Genomic DNA, 17,832 nt, shown 5'->3' with positions numbered 1-17,832 from the left:
GCGTGGTAGAAGGACCAGGCCGTAACCTGTCAGCCTCTCTCCACCTCAGGGCTGGTGTGTGGCGCACGGTGTCAGCGTGCAGCGAGCTACAAATTATTATTATGATGGTTGTGCCGATAATATGACCAAACCCCGGTGTAGGCAGGGCAGGGAAGAGAACGAGGAGGAACTGGTCTCTGAGCGAGAGAGCGAGGGAATGAGGGACAGGCAGGGTGGGTGGAGGAGGAGGACGGGGATTCTCTGTGCCCCACTAAACACGTCAACACAGCTCTCCATCTCATCTCCATCTCATTCCCGCCCTCTCTCCCTGGCTCACATTTCCTATTAATTCATGTATTTAGTTCTGTGTAGAGCCCTCCCCCACCCTCTCCTTGTCACTCGCTCTCACTGTTTCACTGTTTCTCTCTCACTACACACACACACAGACACACACACAGACATGCTCGTACACACTACTTTGTTCGTAGTGGACACTGCATTGTCAGACCATATAAAGCTACCTCAGAATCATCTCTCATTGTGAGAAGGAGCTGTGGGGGGTGGACAGGGGTGGCTTTGGGTGTTTCAGTTAGATTCAGTGGTTGGATGTGTGTGTGTGTGTGTGTGTGTGTGTGTTTTCTCTCCCTGTGTACCGTGCATCAGCTCGAGCAGTCACGCAGCTGTTTCCATGGCAATATCTATCTGTGAGGAGAATTCATTAACCCTTTCTCATTGGGCTGCTCCAAGGAAAACACACAGCATACAGATGAGTGAGCAGAGCAGCCAGACACACACACACACACACACACACACACACAGGGCATCATATTCAGATCCACAGAAGACAGGTGGGATTCAAAGATAACCTCTGACCTGAGATCAGAATAGGTGCTTTAAAAGGTTTAATGTTTAATGTGAACGATTATTATAGTAAAAATAATCTCATTTTACACTGTGTTCAGTTGTTGTAATGTGATTATGTTATATTAAATGTTGGATTGTTATGTTGTGATTGTGTTATATTGTGTGTTTAGTTGTTATGTTGTGATTGTGTTATATTGTGTGTTTAGTGTTATGTTCTGCATTGTGTTATATTATATTGTGTGTTTAGTGTTATGTTGTGATTGTGTCTATTTTGTGTTTAGTTGTTATGTTATGATTGTGTTACTGGTGTTTTAGTTGTTCTGTTGTGATTGTGTTATATTGTGTGTTTAGTTGTTATGTTATGCTTGTGTTATTGTGTTTAGTTGTTGTTGTGTGCTTGTGTTCTATTGTGTGTTTCGTTGTTCTGTTGTGATCTGTTATTTGTTGGATTGTTATGTTGTGATTGTGTTATCTTGTTGTTTCGTTGTTCTGTTGTGATTGTGTTATATTGTGGTGTTTCGTTGTTATGTTATTTGTGTATCTTGTGTGTTTAGTTGTTATGTTGTGTGCTTGTGTTATATTGTGTGTTTAGTTGTTCTGTTGTGATTGTGTTATCTTTTGTGTTTTAGTTGTTATGTTATGATTGTGTATATTGTTGTGTTTAGTTGTTATGTTGTGATTGTGTTATATTTTTGTGTTTAGTGTTATGTTATGATTGTTATATTGTGTGTTTAGTTGTTATGTTGTGATTGTGTTATATTGTGTGTTTAGTTGTTATGTTATGATTGTGTTATATTGTGTGTTTAGTTGTTATGTTGTGATTGTGTTATATTGTGTGTTTAGTTGTTATGTTATGATTGTGTTATATTTTGTGTTTAGTTGTTATGTTATGATTGTGTTATATTGTGTGTTTAGTTGTGTTATATGTTGGATTGTGTGAATTCAAAATCAATGCAAAAATGTTCTGTTTGAATCTGTACTTTTATGGTAAATAGAACCCAGTGGAATGAATATGACCCGGATAAGCAGAGGAAGGCGAGGACGAGGACGAGGACGAGGACGAGGACGAGGAATGAATATGGTAACTCTTCTTCATCCATTTCAATGGCTGGTCAGACACAGGATAACCATAAAATCATCATCATCATAATCATCATCACAAATCCGTTCTGTATCCCATCATGCTTTGTGGGGAATGCCATCAGCTGGGGAAAATGGGCCTGAAGTGTCCATTAGCCGCCGGTTTTCTGCCCCGTCAGAAGCTCCATCCAGCTCCGGAATGTGGAGGAGTGTTTTGCCCACACACAAACACATATTCCCTGTGGCACCAAGATGGATGAAGAATGTCATGTTCTCCCCTCAGAGCCACGGCGCTTCACTCTAATTGGTCGTCAAATTCAGTATTTGGTGTGTGAGCAGTTGGTGGCGTATTTTATGGGCGCGGTATTGTAGTCGTATTTTAAAGTGTTTCATGGAAGTGCTCATGTGGTCACTGTCACCCACACAGCCTCCGAACGGCGAACACCAGCCTGAGGGACGAGGGGACGAGGGGACGAGGAGAGGAGCAGCTCCACCGCCGCAGCGGGAGGCTGTTTAAACGTTATGCTAATGTAATTTTGGACTCCGATGAGAACGGAGTTGTGAACGGAGAACGGGGTGCAGGAGTGACTGGGAGGCAGTGATGCATTAAGCATGTGATGCTATTTATATCTGAGAAGTAAGGCTGACCCAGTAACTCATACGCCTTATGCAACATGTGAGTGGGGGCGGTAAAACAGAGGAGCCGATCCCACCCACACACCCCAATTACAGCCAGACGGTGTGGGCACGTGACCCTGGAAATGAGCGAATGGCAAGAGCTGTAGCAGGTGTGGTCACCGGGGTGTGTCTGAGGGCGTGGTCTTCTTGCTGGGGTTCTTGATTACAGTGCGAGTGTCTGTGCCAGGAGGAGATTGTCCAGAAGTGCACCGAGAAAATCAGAAATGATGGAATACGCCGTATAGAACTGCTGTGAGAGGGATTTGTAGAAATGTATTTTCTTGCAAAACACAAATGAAAGCATCAGCTCAGCTACAGCGGTGCATAAAAACCAAACAGCCCTTGGGAATTTGGTTGGAAACCTGCAACTGTGCACTAATGCTTAGAAAAGCGAGACTTCGTGTGAAAAAAACACTTAATTAGCTTTCAATCACAAGAATGAACGACACTTTTAATAAGAGAAACGCTGCAACACAAGCAGAAGAGCTTCCAAAGCACAATTTCACACCACCCTCCTCGCTCACTTCTAATCACTTCTCCTCGCTCGTCATCGTTTCTTCTTACTTCTTCTCAATTCTCAGCATTTACAGGGACACTTGCTCAGGGACACGATGTCACCCACTAGGCAATTTCTCATCACTTCTTGCTTTTCGCACACACATATCATACCTACACACTCCTTACACAACCATACACTCACAAACATGGCAACCACACATTCCCAACACTACTACTAACACAAATACAGGCGTACAACTCACGGCCATGAGCATCCCCACACAGTCCCATCAGGCCATGGGGCTTGGTGGATGATGCCAGTCCGCTCTGCTGCTCTGCATCGCGGCTCCTGCGGTTGCTTAGCAACTAGGCTGCACATCTAACCCTGCAGAAATCCTTATATCCTGCCAAAAAAATATTTCTGCTCTGTTGATGCCATATTACTTCTGGGTTGGTTTTTTTTATCTTTAAATTAGGCCTAAATTTCCAAAAACTCTAAAGACAAATCCTTAAATTGCTGAAACGTTCACTGCTCAGGTCAGAAACAGAACTATCCACTCAAAACCATGCAATCCTACATCGAGTCTGGCTGCAACAAATCACACGAAATGCATCAAATACATATATATACATATGCACTACAAACCAGGGAGAATTACCTCAAAATCTGTTCTGGTTTTTCCGGGACACATTTTCATCTTTTTTTCATTCCATGCTGTACTGTAGCCACAAGACCAAACTGAGTGGGAAAGTTAATCAACTAAGACATGCAACAGATCACGAGCATTGAATGCACTACATAAAATGACCAATGTGCTGTGATGCAGCAGTCAACGGTTAAACCGGCCAGAATAGTTGCCGACAATAGTCATGGTCACAATGACACAAAGCCGCCTCTCCTCAGGTGAGATCATAAAGTGATCCGGGAATGTTAGGAGTCGTTCGGCGTTGTATGTTGCCGTGGGGATATGACACAGGACACCAACATTCCTCTGTCCTGGAACTGTAATAGTGGCCCTGTCCTGCTCTTAACTGTAACTACATGTTAGGACAAGATATAACAGTATACTAATGTTTTCTTGCCTCCACATATTCACACATTGTTTGGCAATGCTCTGGATTTGTGAATATACAATATATACAGAAAGATATTTATGTATATACTGTACAGCATTTATATTTATAACATGATCAATAACATTTACCCAAATTTCATCTGAAACTTGAGCCCTTCCAACTACACCTCTACATCGCACATGAATTGGACCCCTCTTCCTCAGACCCCTATTCCTCGGAAACCTATTCCCCAGACTCCTTCATTGGACCCCTCTTCCCCAGACCCCTCTTCTTCAGACCCCCTTTTCCTCAGACCCCTCTCCCAGACCCCTCTTCCTCAGGAGACCTATTCACCAGACTCCAACCAAGCATGAAGTAAAAGGAATTGTCTGTAGACCTCCTAGACGGTTTTAAGGTTCCAATGAGCACAGTTCAAAACCACCAGACTCTTCCTAGAGCTGCCGGTCACCTAAACTAGTCAGTGAGGTGACCAAGAACCCGATGGTCACTCTGTCAGAGCTCCAGAGGTCCTCTGTGGACAGCAGAGAACCTTCTAGTAGGACTACCTTTTCTGCAGCAATTCACCAATCAGGCCTGTATGGTAGAGTGGCCAGATGGAAGCCTCCCCTTAGTAAAAGTCACATGGCAAATGTGCCTAGGCAAACACCACCTGAGGGACTCTCAGACCATGAGAAACAACATTTCGGTTTGATGAGACAAAGATTGAACTCTGTGGTGTGAATGCCAGGTGTCACGTTCGGAGGAAACAAGGCCAATACCATCCCTACAGTGAAGCATGGTGGTGTCAGCATCATGCTGTGGAACTGGGAGACTAGTCAGGATAGAGGGAACGATGTCTGCAGCAATGTACAGAGACGTCCTAAAGCACTCTTGAACTGAGACTGGGGGGACAGAACGCAGCCAAGATATGAAAGGAGTGGCATCAGGACAACTCTGTGAACGTCCCTGAGTGGCCCCGCCAGAGCCCAGACTTGGTTCTCTGGAGAGATCTTAAAATGGCTGCACCGACACTTCACATCCAACCTGATGGGGCTTGAGAGGTGCAGCAGAGAGGAATGGGTGAACCAGGATAAAAAGTGAAGTGATAGTCATTGTGAAACACTGTAGCGCAGCACACAGTGAAATGTGTCCTCTGCATTTAACCATCACCCTGAGTGACAGGCTTCCTTAACCACTAGGCCACCACTGCCCCTAGGTGTACCAAGCTTGTGGCATCATATTCAAAAAGACTTGAGGCTGTAATTGCTGCCAAAGGTGCATCAACAAAGTTTTGAGCAAAGGCTGTGAAAACTTTTTAATAAAAAGTAAACTTTTTTCCGTTGTCATTATTGGGTATTGTGTGTTGAAGTGAGAAAAAAGTGCATTTAATCCATTTTAGAAGAACAAAAATCTGGAACAACTATCAGGATCCAGTCCGGGGGGGGTTACTCCGGGTCCGGAGTTTCATGTACGCCGCCTCGCCGAGGTCCAAGGAGCCGGGAGGACGCCACCAGCCCCCTTGTCCCTGGCCAGTCGGCTTCATGTTCTGCAGGGTCGAGGACGCTTGCCCCATAGTCCCATGTCTGGTGGTGTCCGAGGTGAGAAGCAGACAGGGGGGGCCGGGGCTGAGGCCGTCAGTATTCGGACGTCCTCCCCATGCATGGACTGTGCCTGGGGGGGGAGGGTAGTGTCAGGATCCGGTCCGAAACAAGCGCAGGTTCTGATTGGCCGTATTACCTTCTGGGTAATTGTGAAGGATCCATATTGGCTCAGCAGAAGGTGCAGGTGTTTAAGACACGTACAGGGGCATCTTTTGGTGTTTGGTGATGATGTTTCGGGAAATTCCGCTTATAATCCTGGTAATAGTGTGTAAGCATTCAAGGAAAAACGAATCGAATCGTCTTATAAACGCAGCAGCCAATCAAATCAACAGCACACACGCCACACATAGATGAGTGTGTGTGTGTGTGTGTGGGTGTGAGAGTTGCTTGGCTTTGATTGTGGTGTAGAATGTGGGGAGGTGGGAGGGACGCATGAAGACGCAGGGGAACAAGCTCCCAGCATCCTGAGCGCTCCACTCCTCAGCGGCGGCGCGCCCACGGGCAGCTGTGCGTCTGCGCTTCTCCATCTTCCACACTTCATCTCCACTCGGTGCGAATACAGCAGGGACGTTCAGGGCGAGCATGGTGGCGCTTCAGGACACCTTCTCCAGCCGGAACTCTGCTCCCGTCATCTAGATCCCTGCTGGAGGAGCAGAGGAACATGCGAGAGGGGCAGCCCTCAGCCGGGAGATCAGGCTTTTTCCAGAGGAGCTGATGGCTTTCTGACGTCGACCACGGGGGCATGAACACACCATCTCTCCGTTTTCATTTCTTCTTCCACCTTTTCCAGCTGAAAATCCTGCTGGATTCTGGCGCGTCACGGGGAGGATGAGGCTCCCGGAGACTCGGCGACAGTAAAGGACACGAACGCTTCTGCTGTCTGGGGAGAATAAGCGCGTTTCAGCGGGGACGTGTGGGTGTGTGCGTGTGTGCGTGTGTGTGTGAGTGTGTGTGTGAGTGTGTGTGTGTGTTTCAGCAGGATGGAGCTGGTTCTGGGGGTCCGGGACCTGCGCGGGTCTCCTGAATGAGTCCGGATCCCCACCTCCGGATTTCACCTGATCTTCACCGCTCATTCCACCCCGCACTGTCCGCTCTTCTCACTGGAGCTCCGGAGGCTGGAATAGTGAAGCTGCGGACAGGATTAGTGGAGATGTTGGGTCTTCAGGAAGAGAAACTGTGTGGAATTTTATCCGCTCTGGCAGCCCTGGCTTTTCTCCGCTTCGCGCAAAGGTAAAATTCCCATAAAGCGCGCGCTCTCTCTCTCACACACACACACACACACTCTCAAAAACACACACTCTCATACACACACACTCTCAAAAACACACACTCTCAAAAACACACACACACACACACACTCTCAAAAACACACACTCTTATACACACACACACACACACACTCTCAAAACACACACACACACACACACTCTCAAAACACACACACACACACACTCTCAAAAACACACACTCTCCACACACACACACACACTCTCAAAAACACACACACACACACACTCTCAAAAACACACACTCTTATACACACATACACACACTCTCAAAAACACACACTCTCAAAAACACACACTCTCAAAAACACACACACACACTCAAAAACACACACACACACACACACTCTCAAAAACACACACTCTTATACACACACACACACACACACACTCTCAAAAACACACACACACACACTCTCAAAAACACACACTCTCATACACACATACACACACTCTCATACACACACACACACACACACTCTCTCTCTCAAAAACACACACTCTCATATACACACACACTCTTACACTCACACACTCTCACACACACTCACACAGACACTTACACACACACACACACACACACTCTCATACACAGAAACACTCTCTCGTACACACACACACACTCTCTCTCTCTCAAAACACACACTCTCATATACACACACACTCTTACACTCACACACTCTCACACACACTCACACAGACACTTACACACACACACACACACACACACTCTCATACACACACACTCTCTCATATACACACACACACACTCTCATACACACTTACACACACACACACACACACACACGCTCTCTCTCACATACACACACACACGCACACTCTCTCTCTCACACACACACACACAAAAATACGTGTATACAGACAAACGTCTGTGTGTGTGTGTGTGTGTGTGTATGAAACATAAATCTCAGGCGCAACAGCAGCATGGATGATGATGATGATGATGATTCTCACACATCTGTGAGAATCTGTGGAATAGATTTCAGATTTTATTCGATTCATAATTACATGATAGAAAGTGACCAATCACTCTGTAGCGCTGATATGCCGAGAGATGAAAATGATTCCAGTTAAAACCTGGCTGAGATCTTCATCTATGCAAATGAGCTCATTTAAATCCATGTGCTGGGAATGAAGAGCAGGCAGACAGACAGGGGCTGTGAGATGAAAAGATGTGTCCATTAGAGCTCCTGTCCATCACATGAAATGTCCTCCTGCTTGTATCTGCCCTAACCTGCTTTCATCCTGTCGCCCTCAGCTCGTCCACTGGAAACACTGGAATATCTGTGGCCAAGAAGACCGTGGACAAACTGCTGAAGGGATATGACATTCGTCTGCGTCCGGATTTTGGAGGTGGGTAGCTTGGTGGACTTGCTGAGACGGTAAACGTTCTTGTCATGTTGTTATCCTGGTGAGTGTGTATTTGCACTGGGGCCTTCTTGCTGGTAGGTGCTCCGCTCGCCCCATGATGGAGGATAACATGGTGCATGGTCCCCCCTGGTGCTCTGCTGCTTCTCTCGCTGCTCCTGTACTTTGTGTGGGTTTTGGCTCCATGCTCTCGGTAAACAGCCCATAGTGGCAGCATCTGATGGAGAAGGTATCAGGAGAACAAGCTCCATAAATCTCGTAGTTCTCGTTGGCCTGTGGTTGGCTGTTGTCTTGAGGTGGTGTGTAAATATGGAAACCTCATATTTAAGGTTTAAGTTATTTTAATAAATGCATTGCAGTCACCCCTGTCCCCATTTTGTAGGTTTGGTTTGGTTGCAAATTAATGGTCAGTATTACAAACCTGTGTTGCCATAATTCTGCCATGAATGAGGCAGAACCTTCTGATTTAATTAATGTTCCTGAACGTTAAATTAGGTCTAAGTATCGTTATTTAATCATCACCGTTCCCAAAAGGGACCCTTCACTTGTCAGAAATCTCGGTGCCACTGTGAACGTCTCAGTCCTGCTGGAGCCCGTCCTGGGACGTTCCCCAGTCTGAACTGGGAATTACATTCATGAATTTGAAATATTAATAATGAAGATGGCAATACTGATTAACCAAAGTGGAGTTTTGGAGATCACGTTAACCCATTAATCAGCCATGTTACCCTAATCAAGAGGGATTCAATGAAGCATTTAAGAAGGTGGTGGAATTGTGCTCTGTTCACTGACACCAGACCAGTATAGAGAACCAGTCAGGAGTTCTATAACATACCTAATAATGCAGCTTCTTTATGGACATGGATGACCTGTGGTTTGAAGCTTGTGAGATGTTCATGGTGTAGAGGATGAACAGAAGTTATCCCAGTATTGAGCCTTGTGGTCCTCCTGTTGGAAGGTGCTGCAGAAGACTTCTGACAGGTTCTATTTGATATGAACAGGATATGCTACGTTTTTTGATATGCTGGTTCCCTCAGCTTCATTCAGAACCTTCAGGAATCACTGCAGTAAGGTTGGTCCTCCTGTATGTGTTCTGCGTCCATGTCTTGATGGAACAGCAGAGTAGGGCACTTCAGTCTTGAAAACCCTTGGTTCACATCCATGTTGGTGTGTTCACATGTTTAACCTTTTGTACAATCGTAACTGATGCGTGATGAAGACTTTTAAGGTCTGAGGTTGACCGGAAATGAGTTCATGTCTTGATGTTTCTTTTGGGAGCATTACAATTGTGGTTCAGGTTCTCCATACCTGGTCTACATCCATATGAATGGGCTGTTTATGGCCTGCATTCAATCACAGGATCATTTCCCTCAGATTACACAGATTGGCTGCTCTTCATTTATATGAAGGATTAGGTTAATCTCCTAACCCCAACCAACCACCAAATCCCCACTGGAAACATCTGAACCATGAAAACTGAAGATCATCCGACTGGTTCATTTATGTAGTCAATATTTTGGTAGTAGTCTGTAGGTGGTAGTAGCCTAGCGTGTAACAAACTCGTCTACGAACCAGAAGACCCAGGTTCAAACCCCACTTACTACCATCGTGTCCCTGAGCAGGACACGTAACACTGAGTGTCTCCAGGGGGGGGGACTGTCCCTGTAACTACTGACTGTAAGTCGCTCTGGATAAGGGCGTCTGGTAAATGCTGTAAATGTAAATGTAAATATTTTTGTGCAAATAGTGTGTTACAAAATGTGGTAAAGTGTACTTCTTACAAAAGGTCCTCCTTGTAACCTGTGGTGTCCTACATTCCAGCAGCTCTGCTGCCGAGGCTAATTAAAGCAGGGAAAGTTCAGTCTGCAGAACGGAGCGCAGTTGCCTGGATACCCGGCGTGTCACACCCGCGGCTGTGATTCACCGCGACTTCGTACGGCAAGATGTTTTGTGCTGTTTGTTGTTTTAGTGAGCAGACTGTGTGAAGGATCTGGTGACTAATGCAGCAGCAGTTAATGTGTTTTAATTTCGACTGTGCAAGCACTCAGCATCAACCCTCATACACACACACACACAACATGATCATCACCACCAGGAGACCACCATGTCACTCCAGGTTCTTTGCACACTTGTGAGCTGTGCACCCTGAAGCCCCCCAAATACACACACACAACATGATCATCACCACCAGGAGACCACCATGTGGTCAGTGGTAGGTTCCTGGTGGCCTAGCGGTTCAGGAAGCCGCCCCCTAAAGCCGGTTTGAATCCCGATCCGCCAAGGTGCCACTGAGGTCCCCTTGATGAAGGTCCCGTCCCCACACGCTGCTCCCCGGGCGCCTGTCATGGTGCCCCCTGCTCACCAAGGGTGATGGTTAAATACAGAGGACACGTTTCACCTTGTCACCGTGTGCTGTGCTGCAGTGTCTCACAATGACAATCACTTCACTTTCATGTCACTCCAGGGTCTTTACACCACTGTGAGCTGTGCACCCTGGAACCCCCCAAATACACACACACACACACACTCACAATAAACACTGAGCAAACACTCCTGATGGACATTCCTGAAGGTAGTGTTGGTGTTGGAGGTTCAGGTTGGATGGATGTTATTCCACAGTAGAAGGTAGAAGGTTGCAGGGACAGGAGTAAATGTGTTTGCTTGACTCCACATGGGGTACGTGGGCCAGCGGTGGCCTGGCGGGTAAGGAAGTGGACCTGTGATCAGAAGATAATCTCCAAGGTGCCACTGAGGTCCCCTTGATCTTGGTACCCTCCCCACATCCTGCTCCCCGGGCGCCTGTCATGGTGCCCACTGTCACCAAGGGTGATGGTTAAATACAGAGGACACGTTTCACAGTGTCACCATGTGCTGTGCTGCAGTGTTTCACAATGACAATCACGTCACTTTCATTCTCAATGTGGTCACCAGACATTCTGCTGCTCCATGTTACTGTTTAGTCTGCTAATGCTGACTGTGAGTGTGTGCGCGTGCGCTGTTACACCATGCTGCCACAGTTGTGTCACTGCATCCCGAGGTTCTGGTTGTCATGGACACCAGCATCATCTTGTTGTCATGGACACGCAGCATCCCTAAAACACCTGCAGCATTGAACACATACCACACACACAGAGAGTCCCCTCACACACATCTTAGATGAGCATGTTTAATGCTGAAATAAATAGATATTTAAATAAAACCCTTTTTACACCGAATTACAGTGATGATGTACATCTCACTGACGAATCTGGACAAGGGCGTCAACTAAATGCCGTAAATGTAAATCTAAAAATGTGGGTTGCATCCTCCAGAGTGGTGGAAATGTAAGAGGGAGGAGGAGGGTGGAGATGCTCTTCTCTGATTGATGGGAATCTGTGTCCTTGGGAGGTGGGTGTGGGGCACAGAGCTCTGATGTTTATATATATGAAGAGGGAGAAGGCCTGCCGTTTATGGCCCTTCCCCCAGCAGGAACACACATACACACACTTTCTTCTTCCTTCCATCCTTCCTTCAATGCTCATTGAGCTCCTCTTGCTGAATACATGTCCGCTCAGGCTCTGCATGTCACTGCTTGTGTTATTAGCTTCAAATATGCTAATTATATCTGGGCAGCAGAGAGCTACTCTGAACATCTAGATCACATGAATTCATGGTGATGATGAGAATTCATCTCGCTCTCAGATCTGGATTGTGATGTTTTTTAATAAGTACCTGTTAAATGTGCCTTAAACCGCCAACGTGCCACTGAGGTCCCCTTAATGAAGGTGCCGTCCCCACACACTGCTCCCCGGGTGCCTGTCATGGTGCCCACTGGTTAAATACAGAGGACACATTTCACCGTGTCACTGTGTGCTGCGCTGCATAATAACTACATATGGCTTCATTCCAGCCGTTTCCAATGTTGCACAAGCTCCACCATCTCTTGCCTGTCTGCTGTGGGACATCAGGAGAGAAGTATTAAAGGATGACACTGATGGACTGGAGGAGAAAAACAGCAGTTGAAGATTGAACAGAATGTGCGACAAGCCATATAGTGTTTTTCTCGCAACATTCCTGCGACAATAGAGCACTGTTGCTAAGGAACCCTCTGTTGCTAAGCAATGAGTGGATGATAGAATTGTAAACTGGTGGAAGAGCAGTGAATTCTGCAAACGCAGCTCCGGGTTTCTTCTGTGCGACATGCTATTTTCCAGAATAACAATATACACACAATACATTTCATACAGACGCCCGTAGTGCATTTGCACAAGTAAATACAAAGATTACATGTCCGCAAAGCTACATTACATTAAAAGTGTTTTTCCGTAATTTCGATAGACCTAACCACCTTATACGGTGCACCAAAACACAGAGTACGAAAATGTTCAGCACCCGGTGTACACTAGCAGGCCATCATCTTGGTCCCACGAAGGGAAATGGGTGGACATACTTATTATTCCAACACAAGCACGTCCTCGAACTTGCTGAATGACACATTGTGCAGTTGGGGAGGTAAGTATAACCCTGGAAGATGGAGGTTCTCATCGTACAGCGAATTTCTCCTCCATCAGCACCTGAGTATAACACTGAGTATAATCTCGCCAGTTCCCCAACTGTGGAGGCAAACAGAAGCATCAGTGGGAACAATGTGACCTCCTGAGGGGTCAGATAAATATCTGCACTGAGAAAGATGGCCTCTGGCTTCAGAGCACAAGAACACATTGAGAATATAAATAAGTTAATAAAGCCTCTAATAGTACAGCAAATGATTGGGTGACGATTGTGTTCTGAAGGACACTGAAAACAATTCTGTTCCTCATGGTTCATTAGATTTATTTTTAAGTAACAAGTTATCTTATTAAGTTGATCAAACGTGGCATTGAATCCAAATTGAAAGTGGTATTCTTGCATGATTAAATATTTTTTTACTTAAAGCTGAATTAACTTCATACATATGGTTTGAAATAATGCAAAGGAATTAGGACAGCCTAAATCAAATGAATCGTGCGGAATTCTTTTTCAGATTCAGTACAGCACTGTTACAATGCAGCCCAACGTCATAAAATTACAGACAGTACAGTGAAGTGAAACACTGCAGCACAGCACACGGTGACACATCGACACGTGTCCTCTGTATTTGATCCATCACCATTAGTGAGCTGTGGCAGCCATGACAGGCGCCCGGGGAGCAGTGCGACTTTCTGATTACGGGGCCGTTTCCCCTACAAGGTATTCCCAGGCGGACTCCCAGGCCTGACTCTGCTTAGCTTCTGAGACTGGACAAGATTGTGCATTCTCAGGGTGGTAATAGAGTCCAAACACATTTACATTTACTGCATTTATACAGTCAGTAGTGACAGGGACAGTCCCCCTGGTAGTAAGTGGGATTTGAACCTGGGTCATTGTGGTCGTCTGGTTTATAGGCGAGTGTCACACACACAACATAATAGTCAAAACACAGTCCTACACAGTACCGCACCACACAAGCTTAGTACAGCCAACAACAATACAGTCTGAAGAAAGGACACCTGGGTGAAGACGGGTCCACTAGCATGAATGGAAGTGTACAGGCGTGCAGGAGATCCATGACATGACGAATGATTAAGCAGCTCAAAAACACGACTGGACCGAATCTGTTGTCAAGACCATCACCAACAACAACTATTTCCTTTGTATAGCCGTAGAAGCAGCATGTCTCCATGGTCTTCACAGCCAATACAGATGACACCCATACGTAGACCCTCTCTGGACAAGGAACTACAGAGATATCTGCACATGCACTCAGACTGGGTCCATAGGCGAGATTTTAGGTGGTGCTGTCAGGATTGCCTGCAGCTGGGCTCCACACCTGACTTTAATCCTGACGCCCCATAAATGCCGGAAGTTTCCGCCCGTTCGGGGTCGCTGGCATTTTCGTGAACTTTAGTTGGTAACACTGTTCGTAATTTGAGTTCTGGCAATCGCCACACGCCTACGGGTTAGTTTTAGTTTCTGTATTTAAGTTAAATCGTTTTCGGCCACCGCGCCATTGTTTATTTGTATTTCTTTGGTTATTGTATAATAAAAACCCCTTCCCAGAATGTCAGACCTCTGCGCTTCCTTCCCCCGTAAGTCCGTAGACGTGACAGAATGCCAGCGACCCACCCAAAAGCGCAGAGGTAAAAAACAGAGGAGAAGAAACGCCGCGAAGGACGCAGCCCGGCGCGGTGAACGCGGACACCAGGGGAGAGACGCGGCGCCCGTTCTGGTGGAGCGTTTTCTCCCCGAGAAGCCGTGGTACGCGGCGCTGCGTGATGACGTCACCCCCGGGAAACTCCGCGAAACCCGGAAGCGACAACGTCGGCGGGTGAGGGGGCGGAGCGAGGACGTTGGCGTCGGCAGCAGCGAGGAAGTGACGTGGGCAGCGAGCGCAGTAGATGCGACCCCCACGATCTTCGCCATGTCGAGCCAAGAACTCTGCGCTCTGCTGGCAAGGCTCCCTGTGGACTGGGACGACACGGACGACGACGAGAGCACGGGAGACGAGAGTTGGGCTCCGCCCATCGCACCAGTCTGCGATCGTCGCAAGGTCCGTGGGGACCCACGTCACTTCCAGGGGGGTGAGAAGCGGCAACAACAACGGCGGCGTTCCTCCAGCGAGGAGGTGGGCAGCCTCCAGCCCGAATGGCCAGAGTACTGCCCATGGGAGCTTATCGCGCCATGGGTCCAGGATGTCCGCAGGGTGGACGACCCTTGGAGTCACCGGTGGGAGGACACGGATGACGAAAGCGATGATGACGTGGATTTTCGGTGGGCGGTCGGTGCCGGGATGGCTCCGCCCAGCGTGCGCGTCCGAGATCATCGCGGCGTCCGTGATGACCCATGTGACTTCCGGGGGTACGAGGTTGATATGGACGACGACCAGGATGACGCCGTTTGGGCAGGCGGTGCCGGGATGGCTCCGCCCATCGCGCCCATCCAGGAGCGTCACGAGGTCCGTGGAGACCCACGTCCCTCCCAGCAGTGTGAGGAAAGCTGGTGGAAGAGGGCGACGGGAGGTCGCCAGCCAGCAACTGCGCTGCCGGGACTGCCTCGCAGGGAATCCTCCATTCCTGCTCCAGTCGCCGACCCGCCTTCCCTCTGCCCGGACGTTCCCCAGCAAAATGGCAGCGCAGCACCAGCGTCCACACCTGCTGGAGAAGACGTCCACCCCCCTCCACACCACACACCTACCACCATCTCCAGCGACGTGCCCAGCCCCGTGTGGGACCGCCCAATTGTCCCGGGACCCTTCAGTGGGGCAGCAGACACAGACGAGATCACTACCATCCTCACGTGTCTGTTTGGGTCAGCATGGGGCTGGAGCACAACCCTCTGGCAGCAGGGAGAGACAGACAGGAGTTTTCGGGACTTCCAACAGAGACTGAGGGCGGAGTTTGATCGGCCTGAGCCAGGGATCGAACTCTGCCCCTCCACCACATCCAGTGCCAGTCAGGATCCGGGGCAAGAAGACCCAGCACTGGTGGGCGACGAGAAGGTCGCTCCTCCCGAGATCCTGGCTGTGCCCCCTGAGGAGGTCCCGGAGAGCCCAGAGAGGGAACTAGACGACCCTCTCTTCTGTCTGTCTCTGTCTGTGTGTGTCTGTGTGGCATATGTGTCCGTATGTCGCCCCCACTTCCCCTCTTTGTGTCCACCAGATGGCGACCCAGCCGCGGAGCCGAACCCCAGGGAGGAGGTTCCTGACCCGAATGTGCTGGTCCAAGGCGAGGTGGACAAGCCCCAAGGTACCCCTAAGTCCAGCCGGGGGGGGTGCTCCCCCAAAGAATTTTTTGGGGGGGTGCAGTTCGGGTTGGGGACTCCTCCTGAGGGGAGGGGAGGTGGGGAAGCGATGGAGCTGGGTCCTCCGGTAGCCAGTGAGGAGGGCGGGGCAGGCATGGGCCTGCGTCTGCCTCCAGAGGGGTGGAGCGCCATAGAGCCCCCGGGTAGGCATGAGGACCCAGCTGGGACAGGCAGGAAGAGGGCCTGCTTGTCCCAACGGACGCAGAAGGGGCTAGCCGGATGGTCTGGCAATGCCCCCCCCTTGGCACCAGGGCCGGGCAGCGAGAGGGGCTGCATAGTCCCAGAAGGCACCAGCCTGGGGTGCCTGGAACAGTCGCCGGAGGCTTTGGGACAATCTCCCTGCGCGGTGCAGGGGGTGACACAAGATGTGTCAGAGGGGACATGTGGAGACAGGGCCCACACGTACCCAGATGGATCGGCCCTGATTATTGTGTGCAGGTACGGGAGTCCGGGGCCGCCAAGCGGGACCACGCCGGGGAGCCAGGCCGAGGGTCCGGGGCCGCCAAGCGGGACCACGCCGGGGAGCCAGGCCGAGGGTCCGGGGCCGCCAAGCGGGACCACGCCGGGGAGCCAGGCCGAGGGTCCGGGGCCGCCAAGCGGGACCACGCCGGGGAGCCAGGCCGAGGGTCCGGGGCCGCCAAGCGGGACCACGCCGGGGAGCCAGCCCGAGGGACCGGGGCCGCCACGCCTGACCACGCCGGGGAGCCAGCCGAGGGACCGGGGCCGCCACGCCTGACCACGCCGGGGAGCCAGCCCGAGGGACCGGGGCCGCCACGCCTGACCACGCCGGGGAGCCAGCCCGAGGGACCGGGTCCTCCAAGGGGAGGATACAGCAGGGCAGGAGCCCTGTGGTTGCCGCCGTCCACCCCGCCGCCTCCACTGATGGTACTGTTGGGGCTCCGAGGACGTAGCCCTTGGAGGGGGGGCTCTGTCAGGATTGCCTGCAGCTGGGCTCCACACCTGACTTTAATCCTGACGCCCCATAAATGCCGGAAGTTTCCGCCCGTTCGGGGTCGCTGGCATTTTCGTGAACTTTAGTTGGTAACACTGTTCGTAATTTGAGTTCTGGCAATCGCCACACGCCTACGGGTTAGTTTTAGTTTCTGTATTTAAGTTAAATCGTTTTCGGCCACCGCGCCATTGTTTATTTGTATTTCTTTGGTTATTGTATAATAAAAACCCCTTCCCAGAATGTCAGACCTCTGCGCTTCCTTCCCCCGTAAGTCCGTAGTCGTGACAGGTGCCCCCGGTTTGAATCCAGACCGTTTCCACACTCTGCTTCTTGGACGCCTGTCCCAGGACGCAGGGTGACGGTTTTTCACCTTTTATACTCACAAGGAATAGAGTAGCTTTGTCTGAGACGTTCTTTTATTTAAATAAACCAATTGCAAATACACAAATATGTTGAATTAGACAGAGGGCTCTCAAGTGTCAGTCCACGAAACTTGACACAGACAATTCAACAAAATGATTTAGCCTATTTGGAGAGAGAGATGATTATAATGTGAACGTGAAGTGAAAGTGATTAGTGAAACTTTTATTTCGCAGACGCTTTAATCCAAAGCGACTTACAGGAGGACGACACCAGCAATTCTCATTCGGTT

The 17,832-nt window shown here is 49.1% G+C and overlaps 1 protein-coding gene across 3 annotated transcripts in view; it reads left to right on the top strand.

Moving 5' to 3' along the window:
• Positions 1 to 771: 771 nt before the first annotated feature.
• Positions 772 to 17,832, top strand: part of LOC114782987 (gamma-aminobutyric acid receptor subunit beta-4-like) — a 33,961-nt gene continuing 16,900 nt past the window's right edge. Inside the window, exons 1-4 of one of the 3 annotated variants that reach the window (XM_028968635.1) lie at positions 772 to 867; positions 1,839 to 1,924; positions 6,547 to 6,986; positions 8,322 to 8,416. In XM_028968635.1, the coding sequence (XP_028824468.1) occupies positions 6,781 to 6,986; positions 8,322 to 8,416 (301 nt within the window). In that variant the 5' untranslated portion in view covers positions 772 to 867; positions 1,839 to 1,924; positions 6,547 to 6,780. Of the gene's footprint in view, positions 880 to 1,838; positions 1,925 to 6,170; positions 6,987 to 8,321; positions 8,417 to 17,832 lie in introns of those variants that run through there. The other 2 variants (XM_028968636.1, XM_028968637.1) reach the window with 2 other exon arrangements.

The sequence above is a fragment of the Denticeps clupeoides genome, unplaced genomic scaffold (genome assembly GCF_900700375.1).
Source record: "Denticeps clupeoides unplaced genomic scaffold, fDenClu1.1, whole genome shotgun sequence".
Classification (NCBI taxonomy): domain Eukaryota; kingdom Metazoa; phylum Chordata; class Actinopteri; order Clupeiformes; family Denticipitidae; genus Denticeps; species Denticeps clupeoides.
Note: the sequence above shows the minus strand (reverse complement) of the source record. Positions and strands in the feature narration are given on the sequence as shown.